This window comes from Leiobunum rupestre, chromosome 2 (genome assembly GCF_980474605.1).
Source record: "Leiobunum rupestre chromosome 2, qqLeiRupe1.1.hap1, whole genome shotgun sequence".
Taxonomy (NCBI): Eukaryota; Metazoa; Arthropoda; class Arachnida; order Opiliones; family Sclerosomatidae; genus Leiobunum; species Leiobunum rupestre.
Window position 1 is genome coordinate 54,334,611 of NC_143385.1, and position 19,645 is coordinate 54,354,255.

General features: G+C 38.5%; 3 protein-coding genes across 3 annotated transcripts in view; 2 read left to right on the plus strand and 1 right to left on the minus strand.

Annotated features, from left to right (window-relative positions):
* LOC149958410 (ras-related and estrogen-regulated growth inhibitor-like protein) overlaps positions 1-19,645 on the plus strand; it is a 319,784-nt gene that overhangs the window by 238,222 nt on the left and 61,917 nt on the right. The window lies entirely within an intron of this gene.
* LOC149958411 (uncharacterized) overlaps positions 1-19,645 on the minus strand; it is a 218,509-nt gene that overhangs the window by 192,138 nt on the left and 6,726 nt on the right. The window lies entirely within an intron of this gene.
* LOC149958416 (uncharacterized protein F54H12.2-like) lies at positions 6,627-7,949 on the plus strand. The gene has a single exon (XM_090167174.1). The coding sequence runs from the start codon at positions 6,627-6,629 to the stop codon at positions 7,947-7,949; it is 1,323 nt and encodes a 440-aa protein (XP_090023300.1).

Consider the following 19,645-nt stretch of genomic DNA (forward strand, 5'->3'; position numbering starts at 1 on the left):
ATTATTATTAGCAGTTATTATTTATCGAATACAACCTTACCCAACCTAATCTAAGCCTACTAAGGAGTGACGACATTCGCCGTATATATATATATATATATATTATTAATAATCAAATATGCTTTAATATAAAAAGAGCTTTATAATTCTGAAAGTGTCGTTCAACTGAAAACCGCCATTATGGGCTCTGTTTTGAAATTGTTTCCAGAAATATTCGGTCGAATAGGTCTATACCAAACTAGACCATGATGCATGTATAAATGCATTCATGGAGTGAATAAATACTTGTTTCTGCGATGTATTTAAGAGCAATAGATAGTTTCAACTTTAATTAAATACTTTATTGTTTAAACCTTTGGAAACTAGTGGGTGATATATTGTACTGTGAGATGTTAATATAAACTTTACATCGTTCTTTTCATAATTTTGATGTAACCTAAGCGCGGTCAAACGACCGGCTGAATCGATTCCAAACTGCGTGACCAACTAGATAGTAAATTAAGTAATTAACACGAGCCTAAAGTCACACTGACACGGCAGAATAAAGGCCTAATCACATGAGAAAACATTTTTTCCAAACTTTGTTGGCCAACGTGGGTTGCAAGCCGAGATGCTCCGTGTGAATGGAGTAAATATTTCCACAACGCGTTGGCCACACAAACGTCAGTTTTTGTGAACTAGGCTTAGGGCCCACAAGGGGTCGGAGTGTCCAATAACTGGTGGCTTTACCGGGGAGTCGGGGTCCGGCTCTTGTAACCCGTACGGGCGGTGGCGCGCTGGGAGATTTTAGCTCCGTCCAAATGGTCCTATCTCAGTAGTATAAAAATGAGAGAACTGCCCCACGGAAAATGCATTTTCCCATAGGATTGTACAGGGAATATATGATTCCCCGTTGATTCTCTATGGGGATTTAATCAACCTTGAACGCCCTTGAAAAGTACCGGCTCAAAGTGGTTGCATTCGACGGTACCGAGAATTCGAAAGAGACCGTCGAAAAATTGAAACGTCAAATCGAAATAAGCTCTCATGTTTCGGCGGGAGTAAAAGTACGAGAGTGGCAACGGGATTCATAGTCGAGCGTTGAAGAAGAACGTGGGGAATCGAATGATTTCGAAGCTTCAGTCGGCAATCTAGCCGTCTAATGTATGCGGGGTTTCTAATTTCTACTAGAAGCCGATAGTTCTTACGAGCGACTCGTCGACGCGTCGAGCCTAGGGGTGCAGAGTAGCCTTAAAGTAATCGTCATTCAAAGCGCTTACGAGAAGGTGAATCCTCATTCAATAACAATGGGGAATCAAAACGCCCTTAAAATGTTTATTCGTGGGTTTCGTTACCGTTCTTTCACGCTCGGTGTGGGAGGAATCAGAGAGAGTCTTCGGGAGAACCCGGAAAATTTATACGCTATCGAATTTCTTTGGCGAAGAAAAACGTATACGGTAGTAATGTAATAACGATAAAAATTATCATATCTGTTTAAACAAATTCGTAGTACCTAGCTCAACGTGTCCAGATTTCTGCAAGTTATTGGGTATTATGGATGCCAAATGATTGAAACGTGGTTCAAAGAACACGAACATAGTCTTATATAAAAGGATCTCCTGCCACAGAAATTTCATTAAAAATTTGACAACCCGAAGTGCCTCATCTTGGAATTGGAATACTACTAAAATGTAAGTTTGAACAACAGTATGATTGTTATTGTATATGATTATTAACGAGTACGAATCTTCTAGGAACGCCAGTAAAATTTTCCCAATTTCTACCACGAAAGCAGTGTCCGTAACCCCAGATGGCAATATCAACATCGGTGCTTCAGACGGTAGTGTGGGCATTGCCTTGACGGAAAGCCAATTCAAACAACTATGGAGAGCGAGCGAGCGGATCACTTCATTCTTAGAAGACGATTCTACGGCACCCTCTACGTGGTTCTTCGAAGGATCGGAAACTAGACGTGTCGAGCTATGCATTTTTCAAAACCGAAGAGTGATGGACGTGAGAGAACTGGTCCTTGGAACTGGGACAAACTACGGGAAACACTACCTGACGAAGCGAGGATTCACGATCACGCGGTACCCCTGGATGGCGATGCTGGACCAATACGAAGGAATTATGATATACCACAACGAAGTCAAACGCGTATTTCGTAAAATAAAAGACACTGTACTAGGTGAAATTACGGATTACGTAAATAAGCAATGTAAAGGATGTGAAATTGATCATCCTTCTCAACGACAACATGATTGTTTGATGATCGATTGGAATTCCCGTTTAGACATGTATTTGTTTGACGCAATGGAGAAAATAAGTTATTCCGAGATAACCTCAAAACTCGATACATTTCTAAGCGAGGATTTCAGAGATAATATTTTGGCATTTATTACGTGCAACGCCAAAAAAATGTTATATAAAACTGAAGATGTATAAAGCGTATTAATAAAAATTTCATATTTAAAACTTATTCAATTATTTCCGAGCTCATTTGCAAACATGAACCCAGTTGTGGTACATCCTTTCACGGGGCTCGTATCAGGGCCCACTCAGTGTGGAAAATCTCACTTTATTGCGAAATTAATAAAACATAATGAGTCGTGTATTTCTCCCGCACCTCAACGAATAGTTTGGTGCTATACGGAGTACCAACAAAAATTATTTAATTCGGTGATGGAACATAATCCTACTGTTGAGTTTCACGAGGGTTTGTTAAATCCAAATAATTTAGATCCATCGATTAAGAATTTCGTAATTCTTGACGACCTATTATGCGAAATAGCTAATAACAAAGACGTTACCAATTTATTTATCCGAGGGTCACACCATCGGAACACTTCGGTACTTATTTTAATGCAAAATCGGTTTTATCACGGGAAAGAAGTTCGAACGCTCAATCTGAATTCGCAGTACCTGGCCATTTTCCGTTCGGCTAGAGACGTCTCGAGCGTGTTAAATATTGCTAAACAAATTTATCCGTCTAACACCAAATTCGTCGTTGACGCGTTTCGTCAAGCAGTAGCAAAGCCGTACGGCTATTTATTCATCGACTTGAAACCAAACACCACAGATGAATATCGGCTACGAACGGGAATAATACCGGGAGACGAAGCGGCGATTTTTGTGCCGAAATAATAGAAATGAGTATATCAACGTCGAAAAGAGTTTGCAAAAACTTGAATTTTTTAAAATATCTGTGCACTTGTAACGCGAAACAAAGAAAAGCTATCATCAAGCTAGCGAATCGGGACGCTATTCTAGCGTTGGTCGAATGCTGTATAAATGTATTACGTGGGAACATTCAACTAACAGATGCCCAAAAGAGTCGGTTGAAGAAACATCGTAAGGCGTTACACCATCTTTGTAGAAAAATTCCTCTGACGAAAAGAAAGCAGATTCTAGTGCAGAAGGGAGGATTTCTGCCACTTTTGTTAGCTCCGCTACTTTCAATCGTTAGCTCAGTTGCCGGTGCAGCGATAAACCGTGCCATTAATAAGTAAAATGGCTCGCAAAATGATTTTGGTGTCCGAAGACGCTTTACGTCGTATGAAAAATGCCTCTCTCGAAGAGGTTCCGCAGGAACCAGAAACATCCACTTTGGATAAAGAAATGAAAACTATTCTCGAAAACCCAAATATGTCCGAATCCGAAAAATTAACATTATATAATCAAACTTTGCAACGACACTTAATTTCTAATCGGAAACCAGTTGAAAAACAAAGGCAAGTTAAAAAAAACCTGGTATGAAGAAATTGCAACATCTATTCCGCCAAGCATGCTCACTGACGCAATATCGTTATACAATTGGACATTACGATATATTTCGTGGAACGAACTTGGTGAAATGGAAATTGGGGGTCGGATTGTTTCAGGATCAAACGTTATAGATTTAATTTACGACGCGGTTAGGAAAACCAAATCAAATGTCGACCCTACTGGGATTAATAGCTTCTACGAAACGTTGCAAAACAATAACGTACCGAAAAAGTTTATTAAGAATCCCGCTAGAATAAATTTATTGAAAACATTATCTTATCACGCTACAACACCCAGACAACAACAGTGGGTGACAATTTGATTGTATTTACCAATAAAATGTTTAACGCATCTTACGAGTATTTATTTCAAATTCCTATCTCACAATGGACGGTTGTACGGAAGTCGTAGCTGAAAGTATAATGTTCAGATTAACTAAATCTTTTTCGGAAAATCCAAAAATCTTAACGGGCGTCTTAATTATATAAATTTTTTTTTATAATTGAATTGTTCGATTTCCTATTATGGTATCACGCAACGCCCACAATTGGAAACAGTACCAATTATGGATAAACTGAGATATATATATTACGACGTCACAGACTCTGGCGGATACGTTGGCGTTCGAGGATTATATCGTTCAGCTCGAGAAAAGGGTATTAAAGTTACGTTGAAAAACGTTCGGGAATTTTAGAAAAATCAAGATACCTATACGTTACACAAAAATGCGAAGTGGCGGTACAAAAGAAATAAGACGATAGTATACGGCATTGACGAACAATGGCAAGCGGATTTAATTGACCTTCAGAAACTTTCGAGGCATAACAATGGATATCGTTACATACTCGCTTGCATTGATATTTTTAGCAAATACGCCTTTGTCGAGCCTGTGAAAAACAAAAAAGGAAATACTATAGTGAATGCGCTGAAAAAGATATTAGAGGGCGAAAGGAAACCCAAACGAATGCAGAGTGACCATGGAAATGAGTTTGTGTGTGAAGCGGTTCAATCCGAGTTGAAATCCCGGGGAATCGAATTTTTCGCGACGAACTCGGAAGTTAAAGCCAGTGTCGTCGAACGTTTTATTCGATCGTTCAAATCGAGAATGCATCGATATTTCACAGGGAAAAACACAAATACGTACGTAAACGTGATCCAGGACTTAGTTATAGCGTATAATAACAGTTATCATCGAGCTATTAAATGTAAACCTGTCGAAGTAACTCCCAAAAATTCTAAAATAGTTTGGAAAAATCTTTACGGAGGTATTGACTTTAGTCCTCCAACAACGTACGATTTCGAAATCGGTGACATTGTCAGAATAAGCAAAAACAAGGGTCTGTTCGAAAAAGGATACCTTCCAAATTATTCCGAAGAACTTTTTCGGGTTGTTAAGCGACTGCCAAGAGACCCTCCGGTATATAAACTAGAAGATTTAAATTCCGAACCCATTTTAGGAATATTTTACAAGGAAGAAGTTCAAAAAGTGGGGAAAGACTTGGATACGTGCGCTTTTGAAATCGAAAAAGTCTTAAGAAAAAGACGAAAATCGGATAATACCACAGAGTTATTTGTGCGTTGGCGAGGATACGGTCCACAGTTTGACAGTTGGGTGCAGGAAGTAGATTTAAAATGAGTTTCTATATCACGTTACAATCCGATTCGTCGACCAAATACTTTCCTAATAATACGATGAGTAAATTTAGAACGTATCTCCCGGAGATGGTAAAACTAAACGGCCCTTACGAAGTAGCATTAACGGAAATAAGTTATCCTAGGACTTGGAATAATGTAAAAACGATAGTGCGATTCGAATTTGGCCCACTGACGATAAATCGAATGAAATAGTAGCTCTTATACCCAAAGGAAGTTTTTTGACAATTCACGAATTTCTGGACATGTTACACGTAGATAAAAGTATACTGTTTAAGTACGATGAACGATTAAAACGTGTTTCCGTTTCATCTGGTTATGATTTCAAATCGATCGCGTCGGGACATAAATTCAAAGTTGACATACCCGGAGACATAGCAACCATGCTAGGATTTACGTTGGAACCGAAAGAAAATATCATAATTACGGATCCCATGATAGCGCCGTATATGGTAGATTTGGATTCCGGATTACACTCTTTATTTATTTATTCCGACGTCGTTAAAAATACGATCGTGGGGGATAGCAACGTTCCACTTTTGCGTATTGTCAGTGCGAAAGGAAAAGACGGAGAAATTGTGGACGTGGAGTTCTCTAGACCTCATTATCTACCCGTCGCTTCTTCGGAAATACAAACTATCGAAGTTAACATTATGGACGAATTAGGAAACCCTGTCCAATTCGAACGCGGGAAGGTTCACGTTACCCTCCACTTCAAACCGCGGAGGGCTTGGCTCGCTCTATAATACCGTGACCGGGAAGGAATAACGTTCATTTCAGTGAACAGTGACGACCGACAAACATCATGAGGTATTCGCAGTACAATCCCACCGTAAACGATTACGAAAACTACTATTTGAACCAGGCTGGATACGGATCAATTCCCGTGTATCGGGGTGTCGGTGTTCAGATAGGGTATGGGTTAGGTAATATACTAGCGTCGGCATTCCGCAGCGCCATGCCCCTTTTTAGACGCGGAGCCCAGTTCTTAGGACGAAAATTTTTGGATACCGGTGCGAAAGTTGTTACGGATGTTGCGAGTGGTATTCCAATCAAAACAGCCCTGACAACTAGATCAAAGACCGCCGGCAAAGAAGCCTTATTTTCAGCCGCCGAAGCGGTTAAACAAATGACGGGATCTGGACTTAAAAAGAAGCGCGCTAGACCCCGTAAAGAGGAATAAAACATCGTGCCTTTCTTACTCCGACATATTTTCATAAAAAATTATAATGGCACTATTACATCCTCACTCGAGCGGGTGCGTTAATTCCGAATTGGACCTTTTTCAAGTCCCGTTATCGCAAACGGGAATTATCGGCGGCGAATGGGTCGAATACAATCCCATTTCGAGCATTACCAACAATTCGGCGTTAACGTTTTGTATTAGTGGAAATTCTGAAGCGTACGTGGACTTGTCGCAGACTCTTCTTCACGTTCAGGTGGAAGTGAAAAAAGAAAATGGAACATACCCTAAAGCAGCCGTGATTGCCGCTGATGGCACGGTTACTACGGCAGCGGATAATATCGCACCCGTCAATTTGTTTTTGCATAGCCTCTTTCCCGAAGTTCATTTATTTTTAAACGAAAAATCAGTCACTCCCTCGGCTCAAAATTATCCGTATAAAAGTATGATTCAAACAATGCTAACTTTCGGTGACTCCGCTAAAACGAGTCACCTGACCAGCTCCTTATTCTATCGTGACACGGCGAGCAAATTTAATGACTTTCGGAATAACGAAGGCTTCTTGAAAAGAGCGGAATTTGCTCGAAAGGGAAATATCGATATGATCGGCGTTCTCCATCTAGACATTTGTCAGCAACCTCGCTATCTTCTAAACTTAGTGGATTTAAAATTTGTCTTCGGGAAACCCAACACGGAATTTTGTCTACAGTCTGATGTCAAATGCAAATTGGATATCAAATCTGCCTCGTTATATCTAAGGAAAGTTAAATTAATTCCGGAAATACCGTTATCTCACGCGAAAGTATTGCAGATGGCTAGAGCTAAATACCCCATTACGCGCACCGAATGCACTTCATTTTCGATCCCCCAAGGAAACATGAGTGTGGTTCAAGATCATTTATTTACCGGACAGATTCCCAATAAGGTCGTCATTGGGATGGTTAGTCAAACCGCGTTCCTAGGAGATTTAAAATTATCCCCATATAACTTTCAGCATTTTAATTTAAACCACATTGGATTGTTTGTGGACGGAAACAGTGTTCCCCATCGTCCGCTTACTCCTAATTTCGCGGAGAATAGCTACATACAGGCTTACGCTAATTTATTTCTTCAAACTGGTCAGTGGAATATTGACGAAGGAAATCAGATAAGTCGAGAAGATTACGTTGGTGGGAACTGCCTTTTCGTGTACGATTTGACGGCTGATTTGATGAGCAACGCCGCTCATTTTCATTTAGTTAGAAACGGAAATTTAAGGCTTGAAATAAAATTCGCATCAGCTTTACCCGAAACTATTGCCGTAATTGTCTACGCGGAATTTCAGAGTCTGATTGAAGTTGATAAAAACAGAACCGTACTTTTGAACTAAAATGGACACGTTTCAGCTAACTAAAATTATGGAAAAGGATAAATTCACTAAAGACTTATTTCGAGGAGGTTTCGCCGCGGATAAATTACCTAAATACGTTACGACTTTCCCATCTCTTTATATCGTAAACACGGCGACATCAAAGAATTCTGGCGAGCATTGGATTGCATTGTACTTTTCAAGTAATCATAACTCTGAGCATTTCGACTCCTTCGGAAACAGTCCTGATATGTTTCGCTTTAATGACTTTGTCGAAAGAAATAGTAAAACTGTGACTTTTAATTCATTACAACTGCAGGGAAACCTCAGTGCGACGTGTGGTGGCTTTTGCGTGTATTTTGCCCTTAATCGCTGTCGGGGTGTAAAAATGTTTGATATCGTGACTAGATTTTCAAGAAATAAACATGACAATGATAAGATGATTAAAGAATTTATGTATTCAAAATTTTCAATAAATTTTCAATAATATTCATGGGTTTTTTTATTTCACAATATTTTAAAATCAATGAAACATTTATTTTATTAATTTGATCCACTTATGACCGTATGATAAAGAATTTACACCATTGCCTAAAATATACTTTTTGTTATCGCATGGATTTAAAGCTATTTTATTTTGTGAGATAGTAAAAATTTTATGCTTTGAACTAGCAATTCTTAACATGGTGCTGGTTGTAACCCTATTTTGAAATAAGGAATCGCAATAATTAGCGTGCCTGATCTTATTTTTAACAACACGTCTGCAAATTCCTTTCGCTGTTTTCTTTTCCCCCTTTTCCGATAAGATGGAATACATCTTGGGCCGGAGACCGCAAAACTCGCGAATTGGGACACCATCCATTTCGTCCTTCATTTTTCCCATGACCTTTTTGTTGGCGTTGTTGAAAAGAGGGTGGTCGACAGGGTAGCCCGAAAAATCAAAGAGTTTGGAATCTTTCTGTAAATCGGCGTAGATATCTTCTGTTTGGATGTCGTAGGTTAGGCTATCCGTGTCTGTGAAAAGTAGTCGTGCTCTGTTGCCGTACGTCTTTCGGATGTACTCTTAGTGGAACTGGTACATAAATAATTTCGAGATGTCAAGAATAGTGAAACCTGTGTAGATTGGTCTATTCAACGTCAGCGACTTCTTCTTCATTTGAATGCCCACCAGTTCGTTATGAAAAATGGTGAACTTTTCAAATGCCGGCGAAGACGCTTTTTTGATGGCACGTTCCGCTGTTTGAACTAGATGGAAATCTATTCGGTTTCTTAAATTTTCCATTGTTTTTAATGAAAATGAAAAAAAAGTTTTTCTTTTAAAGTTTTTTAAATTTAATTAACTTTAATTGAATTAGTTACCGAACACGCTGTTATTTTGAAGCTTGAAAAGGTCCTTTTCGAAATCGTTCTTAGCGAGTTTCCTTTTTTCGGTGTTAAAATTTATGAAGGGTCGGAGCCAGGGTTCTTGGTTGAAAGATAAAATTTTCCGAACCATTGTTAATTTCATACCTTTTGATATGTAATACTTCAAATTACGATAGTGAAGTACATATCCTTCTTTTTTGGATAAAGATGGGACGAGCTTAGGAAGGGTTTCTTTCAAAGGAAGCTTTAGTTTTTTTAGCATTAACTTGTAGTAATTAGAAAACATATCGATTGTAATCTTTCTAGATTCGGGGGCAAGCGGGTAGCAATTGTGCGTTTCATGTAGCTCCTCTGGATATTACAAGTCAACTTCCAAAATGAATCCGTAAGAAGCCTCGTCTGATAAAGTAAGTACGTGGTTTACGGTGTAGGATATTAGATCTTTCACTTGTACCCAGGCGAAGTTTCTGGTTGGAAGATAATCAACCATAGCGAAACCGTAAAGATTGTTCATGTCCAGATACATTATATAGTTAGAAGGCTGATCGGGATCGAATGTTTCGAGTATGTGTTGATTATTGGCTTCAGCGAAACGGTGGCTGATCATAGACACACCCCCTCGTATTCCCCGTTCAATAAAAAGGTGCATGTCTATATCTTGAAGAAGTTCCAACTTGACTTTTGTCATATGCAAGGCGGCTTCCCAGGCAAACCCTGGCCCCGTAAAGGCGTGTGCGCAATCAAGCTTGTAATACTCGAAACACATATTGCGAAAATTTTCCGCCTGGACATATAAATCGTGTAATTCACCTGAAAGCAATAATAACCTTCATAAATATGTCTTTTCACAAATTATTAATACAAATTATTATATACCCAAATTTTTCAATTTAAAAGCATCCCACAATTTTTGTACGTTATCATAGTTTTGATCAGAAATATGTTCATCAGTTAAGGTGTTGAAAAAAGCTTCTTTCGAAGGCAATTGAGTTTCGTCGAATTTGTCCATGCTGCTCATATAATCATACGGGTACGTTAGTTTCTTGAGCAAATGGGTGACTTGATGAAATGGATAAAATGATTTGAGAATAGGGAATTTTTCGGCACCTCCTTTGGCCAAGTTGGAAATACGAGTTTCAAGCGACGCCGGCATGAAACGAATTGAGTCGATAAATCGCAAACGACCGAGGCTGAAACTGATATAAGTTTCCGTGTTGGAAGGAATCGTTGAAATTATTTCGTCTTTATTCAATCCAATCCTCTGCATAATGAGATGGGAATCATAACTGAAATGTACAATATTTTGTTAGTTAACTATTATATAACGAAATGGAACGCATTAATGTACCGTGATAAATTATGCATGATAACGGGGATGAATTTTCCAATTCTAAGCTTCAAATTGCAACTATTATGAGCCACTCCTCGAAAACGACCTAAAACATAATGATTAAACATGGGTAGGGCTTTGAATAAAAACCTTATACCTAAAAAATGACAATGATCTTTAACGGGTGGATCCTTCAGAGTAAAAATTTCCGAGCAAATATAGCAATGAGTTTCTCTTCGACAATTTTCTATTTCTGTCGGAGATAGATCCATCGGGACATTCTTTAGAAATAAATCTGAAATTACTTCTTCTTCCATCAAAAGGCTTTCGAGGAAAACGTCTATGGCGTCAGTTCCTCGGTATGTGACGGGTGCGTTATTAGTACCTAAAGACGGTCAAAATTTAAAAACGAACAAAATTTGGGTACATTATGAAAGATAATTATCATACCGTCTGGACCAACAATTACGTAGCTAAAACCGCACGCTATATGTTCTGACAATTTGGTGGTACATGATAGGGCAGAATCCGGCAAACAAGTGTTAAATTTATCGATGATAGATTCAAAATCTGAATAGATTACGTACGGTACCTAGAATGTTCATTCGTAAAAATTTTAACAAAGTTGCGATCAAATTTATAACTAATAACGTACCTTTTGCAACCAATCGTATTTGGAGAATTTTAAAATTTTATCGTCGTCTTTCGGCATTTTGATCAGTTGCGGATCGTGAAGACTGCAGTTTTTAATATGTTCTCGGTGATTGTTTTCGGCATTAACACCGGAATACCTATGTAAACAAAACCGACATACGTACGACTTGCCGTTATGTTTGGTGAATTTACACAACAGGCGACTTAAGTCTCGAATTAAACAAAAATGCTGATTTTCTCCTGACACGAGAAAGAGTAGGTCAATCTGCCGTTCTTCGGGAACTTTGTTTTTCCGACTGATGTGTAGAGGAAACACTTCATTTTCGAAACCGAAAACGTTAATGGACAGATTGTTCTTTTCCTCGAACTTTCTTAGTTTCAGCGTATTAAGCGTGAAAGGGAAAGATATATCGGAGCAATCCAATTCATTTTCAAATGGCTTATATTGGACCACCCTCTCTCGGTGCATTTTAGCGGGATAAAGTTTGGCGAGGATGCACCACAAAAAACATTTTTCGTCGTTTGAATTTAGGTTTAAGACGCCTTTGCAATTACGAACGAACGGGGGCAGTTCCATATATGAACCGCCGACCAACGGCATGTACGTAACTATGTCCACTTGGATATAAACTATGTGATTCATGATCCATCCGCTGCCTCTGTCTTCAAATTCTTCCGCCGCCTTACTCATTTGTTTTAAGCAATTGTCTATTTGACCGGGTATCTCTTCAGGTGTAAGCGAGGTTTGGTTTCTACTCCGGAAGTACGGGAAAGCTTGTACATCTTCCCCGTTGTTCAGTTCACGATCGTATTGGGCGTGAATGAAAATATTCCACTTTATGCCCCTTTTTTTACGTAAATTGTTTTCCAAATATTTAATTAAACCTGGCTTAATAGCCGTGATAAGCATCTCTGGATCGGTTTGAGTTATTTTCGGGGTATATCGCGAACCAACAATCGCATCTTCCAGAACGGACACTTCCTCGATGTTACACCGAAAGGGCTCGGCATCTGGTTTGGATGAATCTTTTTCTACGGGGGGAAGAGATTCTGCATCTTCTTCATTTGGTTCAGAATGAATACGCGAGTGGCGTAGCAATCGTTGTCTCCGAGCGAAGCTAATTCCACATACAACACAATCATATTTTTTATTTTCGTGCTGTTCACGAACGTGACGGTTTAAATTAAACTTTTTATTAAACTGTTTCGAGCATACGGTACACGTAAACATTGCAAATGCTTTATTCGGTGGCTCCCGTAACTGATAATGAGATACTAAGTGGTAGACAAGCTTATATACTCTTAATGCGACCTTGACTTTCCGTATTCAATTTCAGCCTCATTCCCTTCGTCATTTTGCTTTCGCAACCGGAGTATCCCTTTTATTGTAATAAGATCTAAAGGTGTATCGGTGTGGGCTTTATTATATTATTTTATAGTATGTCATATGATGTAATAAATGAAATAATCCTATTGTAATTTAGAATGCCTATTATCGAAATGAAATAAGTACACCAAATTGATATGTTTTATATGGGATTTATTCAAATAAAATCTTAATTTCCCGCTTAAGAGTTCTATTTTTTTGTTTTTTTTTGTTTTACAAAGACAATAGACCCTCTTTTACAATGTTTTCATAATCAATGAGTTCTTCTAAATCAGTATTGAAATCAGTTTTTCTCGGCTTCCTTTTCTGGGTAACGTCTTTTCTGATGCCAGAGCCTCTCTTCTTGCGCTTCTCGGTCTTAGAAGCTGAAGACTCGGCTAAGCCCGAAGAAGTTGAACCAGAGGCTGAAGACTCGGTTAAGCCCGAAGAAGTTGAACCAGAGGCTGAAGTAGAAGCTGAGAATGATGGATCCAAAAGGAAAGCAAAAGGATCAGACGTCGAACTCGAGGGTAAAGATAGAAGAGACACCAGTGTAGGAGCTGAAGACGGAACCAGTGTAGGAGCTGAAGGCGGAACCACTGAAGGAGTCGTTGGTTGCGAAGCGAAGGCTGACACGCATGGTGCATCATTAAGAGAAGAAAGGAGCATAGATGCCATGAGATCCTCTTCCTGGGAGACATTAGGATCAAGCTTTTCGATCTATTAATGATAAATAAAATTATTAGTAATATTTTTCAGAAGAATATTAAAAACTATTTAATTGATGTACGTACCTTGATTATTTGCATAAGCGACGGGCCCAAAGCGTTTCGAATGTTTGATATGTTTGGATGGTATGGGAGATGTACGTCGATGGTACACCTAGAAGCGTTGGGATAAAAGTTTACCCAAAAACCTTTATGATGTTTTCGTAAAATAACTTCGACCATCCTGAATGAAAGTATAGGTAATTCGGGTCTACCGGGGATGACTCCTATCGTAGCAGTGTACCGTAACACAGCGACGGCGACTTTCATATCCAGAGAAGACATTTCGTGAGATGATTAAACTATTGCTCTGCAGATAATATAGTTATTCTGTTTGTGACACGGGTTTTTATACTCTTCAAAAATATTTTGGTATCAAAGGGCACAATGTATTATTAGCATTAGTTGAATTTTAACCTTGGTACTGGTTATATCACAAGAGGACGTTGAAGTTTTTGTTATGTTTAAGAAAGCCCGGATCAAAAATCAATGAAATAAGAAATTAGAAACTCGGGATGATATTTTTCAAATATTTCTAACGGCGACAGAAAATTATGGCGCCTGAAAGCTGAGATTTTAATAAGACTATCAATAAAAATGAACAGGCAAATAGTTTAAAAGGAAAAATTCAATTTTATTACGCTACATCGTAGTTTTTTTTCCATACAGATAATTTGTAAGCTTTGATAATTGCACAATTAGAGTTATTAAAATGGTATTTACAAGACGGAGGGCATGAGTTGGGCAGTTCATTTAACTTGGGACAACTATACTTCTCAACATTGATGATTTCTTTATTGAAATAGTTTGATAGAATGCTGCATTTTTGGTGTCCTTTAGCGTAAAACTTCGATGCTTTAGCCGATATGAATGAAATTATGTCAGGCAACTGCTTCAAGTGGTAGTCGCCATCGTTCCATAGTAAGCCGCAAATACTGCGAGAAATCCACGAGCATTGACTTTTGTCTCGCAAACTTAGTTCGTGATACGGGAACGGTGGCTTGAACGCGTACACACCACTTTCGTCGGTCTCCACAATCAACTACGTGAGTTCTTTTAAGATATATTCACCACGGGCTCTGAGAAAGTTGACCTCCACGATACATGACCTTTCCTCTGACCTTGAATAAATATTACATGAACGTGATTCATTTGGGAAAGAAATCAAAGGTACATTTTTGACATTATAAACTTACATTTTCGATTTACTCCCTAATCCAAGACGTAAAAGTAGCAAGAACCAAAATATTCTAATGAAATTTGGAGGGAAATCATTCCCTATATATAAGTTTTTTTTTCGTACTTTGCACTTTAATTGCCTAAATTTCCATTTAAATCATAACCTTAAGAAATCTCAATTGTTTTATAATACTTTCTTTTCACGAGAAATTCCATAATTATTAATTAAGCCCAAACTTGGAGATTTAGTTTGTCGCACGTTTATTTTGGCTTCTATTAAAAACACCGGCGAAATATTTTTTTCCCGTCAAAGAAATTCGATAGCGTATAAATTATCCGGGTTCTCCCGAAGACTCTCTCTGATTCCTCCCACACCGAGCGTGAAAGAACGGTAACGAAACCCACGAATAGACATTTTAAGGGCGTTTTGATTCCCCATTGTTATTGAATGAGAATTCACCTTCTCGTAAGCGCTTTGAATGACGATTACTTAAAGGCGACTCTGCACCCCTAGGCTCGACGCGTCGACGAGTCGCTCGTAAGAACTATCGGCTTCTAGTAGAAATTAGAAACCCCGTATACATTAGACGGCTAGATTGCCGACTGAAGCTTCGAAATCATTCGATTCCCCACGTTCTTCTTCAACGCTTGACTATGAATCCCGTTGCCACTCTCGTACTTTTACTCCCGCCGAAACATGAGAGCTTATTTCGATTTGACGTTTCAATTTTTCGACGGTCTCTTTCGAATTCTCGGTACCGGCGAATGCAACCACTTTGAGCCGGTACTTTTCAAGGGCGTTCAAGGTTGATTAAATCCCCATAGAGAATCAACGGGGAATCATATATTCCCTGTACAATCCTATGGGAAAATGCATTTTCCGTGGGGCAGTTCTCTCATTTTTATACTACTTATCTCCACCTCCGACTTCGGTCCGGGGTGGGCTGGTAACTGGGCTTCGGCCCAGGCTAACGGAGAGGGTCCAGGATTGGGTAGCCTGCTGTGGGGCTGCGAGCCTCCGTATGAGGGCACGGCGGTCCTGTTTCCCGGCCTTTTGGACTCCCACCGGGATATCCGGTGCCAGCTGTGCCGGGTTACTTGGACTGCTGTGTGCTCGCCGTTCCCCATTTAGGAGCTCTTTCCAATGGGTTTGGCTCTCTACCTTCGTAGGTAGGGTGTCGGCCGGAGTTGCCAGAGCATCCACTCTTTGTCCCACTGCTGTGTGCGAAGTGGCGCACTGGTCGGCCCATTGCTGCACCTTCTGCTGAAATTAACGGTTGTAAACGGTTTATTTAAAGTAGAACACACGATCCTCAGAAAACAATTGCTTGGATAAAGCAGTGTAACCGACAATTAAGTAACGAGCGCGAATTGCGGTCCTATATGGGCTTTTTAAAATGATTGTTGTAATATCGTCTAATCACCTTTTTTTCGTTTATCTGAAAAATTATTCGCGTACCTTGCTGTACCGAAAAATAGCCAAAAAATCATTATTCGTATTTACTGCCCACCATACTATCTTGCCGTTTTTGAGTCAACTAGGGTAATTCTACGAGACCGGAGGGAAATGCAGTTTTAATATGAAGAGTAATAGCCTTGGCCAAAGCTTAGACGAAGTGCTGATCACTTCGTGTAATCGTTCCGTAGCTTTAACTGCACTAAAGTTATTTCGTTACTAATTACATATTTAGCAACTGCATATAACTAATTAAATATTAAGCAATTACATATTACTAATTATATATTTATCAATTACATATTTAGCAATTACATATTTAGCAATTACATATTACTAATTACATATTTAGCAATTACATATTACTAATTACATATTTAGCAATTACATATTACTAATTACATATTTAGCAATTACATATTACTAATTACATATTTAGCAATTACACATTTTAATTATATATTTAGCAATTACACATTACTATAGACATACTTAGCAATTACACATTACTATAGACATACTTAGCAATTACAAATTACTAATTACAACCACCGAAATATTGGGAAAAATCACTGGCAACCACCGAAATATTGTGAAAAATCACTGGCAACCAACGAAATACTGTGGAAAATCACTGGAAACCACCGAAAATTTGTAAAAAATCACTGGCAATTACCGAAATATTGTTAAAAATAACTTGAAATCACTGAAATATTGTGAAAAATCACTGGCATCCACAGAAATATTGTGAACAATCACTGGCAAGCTCCGAAATATTGTGAAAAATCACTGGCATCCACAGAAATATTGTGAAAATTCATTGGAAATCAACGAAATATTGTTAAAAATCACTGGCAACCTCCAAAATATTGTTAAAAATCACTGGCAACCAACGAAGTACTGTGAAAAATCACTGGCAGCCACCAAAGTATTGTGAAAAATCACTGGCAACCACCGAAATACTGTGGAAAATCACTGGAAACCACCGAAAATTTGTAAAAAATCACTGGCAATTACCGAAATATTGTTAAAAATAACTTGAAATCACTGAAATATTGTGAAAAATCACTGGCATCCACAGAAATATTGTGAACAATCACTGGCAAGCTCCGAAATATTGTGAAAAATCACTGGCATCCACAGAAATATTGTGAAAATTCATTGGAAATCAACGAAATATTGTTAAAAATCACTGGCAACCTCCAAAATATTGTTAAAAATCACTGGCAACCAACGAAGTACTGTGAAAAATCACTGGCAGCCACCAAAGTATTGTGAAAAATCACTGGCATCCACAGAAATATTGTGAACAATCACTGGCAAGCTCCGAAATATTGTGAAAAATCACTGGCATCCACAGAAATATTGTGAACAATCACTGGCAAGCTCCGAAATATTGTGAAAAATCACTGGCATCCACAGAAATATTGTGAACAATCACTGGAAAGCTCCGAAATATTGTTAAAAATAACTTGAAATCACTGAAATATTGTGAAAAATCACTGGCATCCACAGAAATATTGTGAACAATCACTGGCAAGCTCCGAAATATTGTGAAAAATCACTGGCATCCACAGAAATATTGTGAAAATTCACTGGAAATCAACGAAATATTGTTAAAAATCACTGGCAACCAACGAAGTACTGTGAAAAATCACTGGCAGCCACCAAAGTATTGTGAAAAATCACTGGCAACCACCGAAATATTGTAAATCACTGGCATCCACAGAAATATTGTGAAAAATCACAGGCAACCTCCGAAATAGTGTGAAAAATCACAGGCAACCTCCGAAATAGTATGGGAAATCACTGGCAACCACCGAAATATTGATAAAAATCCCTTGTCAATTTAGGCATCACCTTCTTTTCTACGCCTAACGGTGCGAGGGATGGCCAATGCGCAATTTCCTTTCCTCTTTGTGACAGCAAGGGCACGATATAGCCCCTCGATCGATGTATAATTTTTATTTATATCCCAAATTGTGTGGGGTACAACCAATGCCCAACTTGAAGGCCCTGTTGGACCAAAGTGAGACCACGACTATGAGGGTAAAATATCACACAAAAGATGGCACGATATTACCTATCGATTGATTAATCTCATTCCTTTTTATCGCCAATGATGTGAGAGACAGCTTTTGCCCAATAAATAGGTCCCTGAGCGCCCAAATTGATCCAGCAATAGCGAAGAATCACTTATAAATATATATTATAAAATATATTTGGAGATAGATGGCGACATTTCCTTATTCGCCAAATTCAAATATCATAATATGCTTTACGTGGATTGTGGGTCCTGCGCATTGACATAACATCTCACTTAACCTCACTTAAAATTAAAATTTCTTAACACAATCATAAACCTAATAACAAAATGTAACTAAATTTAAGTATGTAGATTTTTAAGCTGAAAAGAAAATCAACCAAAAAAATCGGCAAAATATAAGTTAAGTTTTTACCCATTTAAGCCTTTAATGGGTAAAAACTTAACTGGCGGACCCCCAATAACCAAAAATGGTTTCGGGAAATTGATGGTCTATAATGACCAGTATTTTGACGCATTATTTTCCATTTTAACCGAAACCATTATAGAATTATGCCTACTGGTTTGGGGATCCCGCGAATGGGCCTGAAACGAAATGTTACTCGGGTTCGATTAATGGCTATAGCCGTATTTTAAATTAAATCAACTAATTTTAATTTAATCTATAAATAATAAAAATCTTACAGAATAAATTGACTTTTATGAACTTATTAACGTAAATTTTTTAGAGAATAAATTGAAGTTAATAAGTTCATAAAAACGTTAAGGAAGACGGACGTTCCTCTAAATATCGATGCATTGCAAAATGCGGTGGTGGTTTGGTGGTAGAGCACTCACTTAACAAGTAAAAGGGCTGGAGTTCAAATCTCGGTCGCTGTATTTGTTTTAATTCAGTAGACAAGTGGCAACCTTTGAAATCCTGTACGAAATAATTTAAATTGAACACGAAATCCCGTTATATTTAAATAAGAACCAAAACCTAAAACTCTTTTAACTTTTAATATACGCGTCCGCCTAAGTGGAATTCTTAATTTTTAATTACGTTTAGTTAGTGTTGATGGTTCTGTGGTAGAACACTCGCTTGCCAAGCAGGAAAACCCAGGTTCAAAACCCCTACCACATTTTCGTGAACATTTGATGGAAACCCTGCCTTTGGATGCTAAGACTTTTAATGTAACCCTTAGCGCTTGGTTCGTCCCGAAAGTCAATGATTAGTAGAAGACGGAGTGCACTTTTGAATCACAACAACACACGCCTTAACACGCAAAATCATTCTAATCAACATCACAACACACACAGTCACAAACACTCCAACATACGTCACTCTACCTTTTCGCTAATTTCAAAAAACTGCGAATGCAAAGATTACACTTGGCCCGAAACTGCGTTCGCAGCCCAGGCAGACACACCCCGACACGGTGATTGTAATAACTCTCCTAGGGAACGAAGTTCACTCCGAGAGGTAAAAACTGGGGTAGGGCCTAGAGGTGGGAAGCCTTTGTCTAAATACTGGGTACCCCACAATAAAACCCATCCATTCGCTGGTGGGTGTGGGC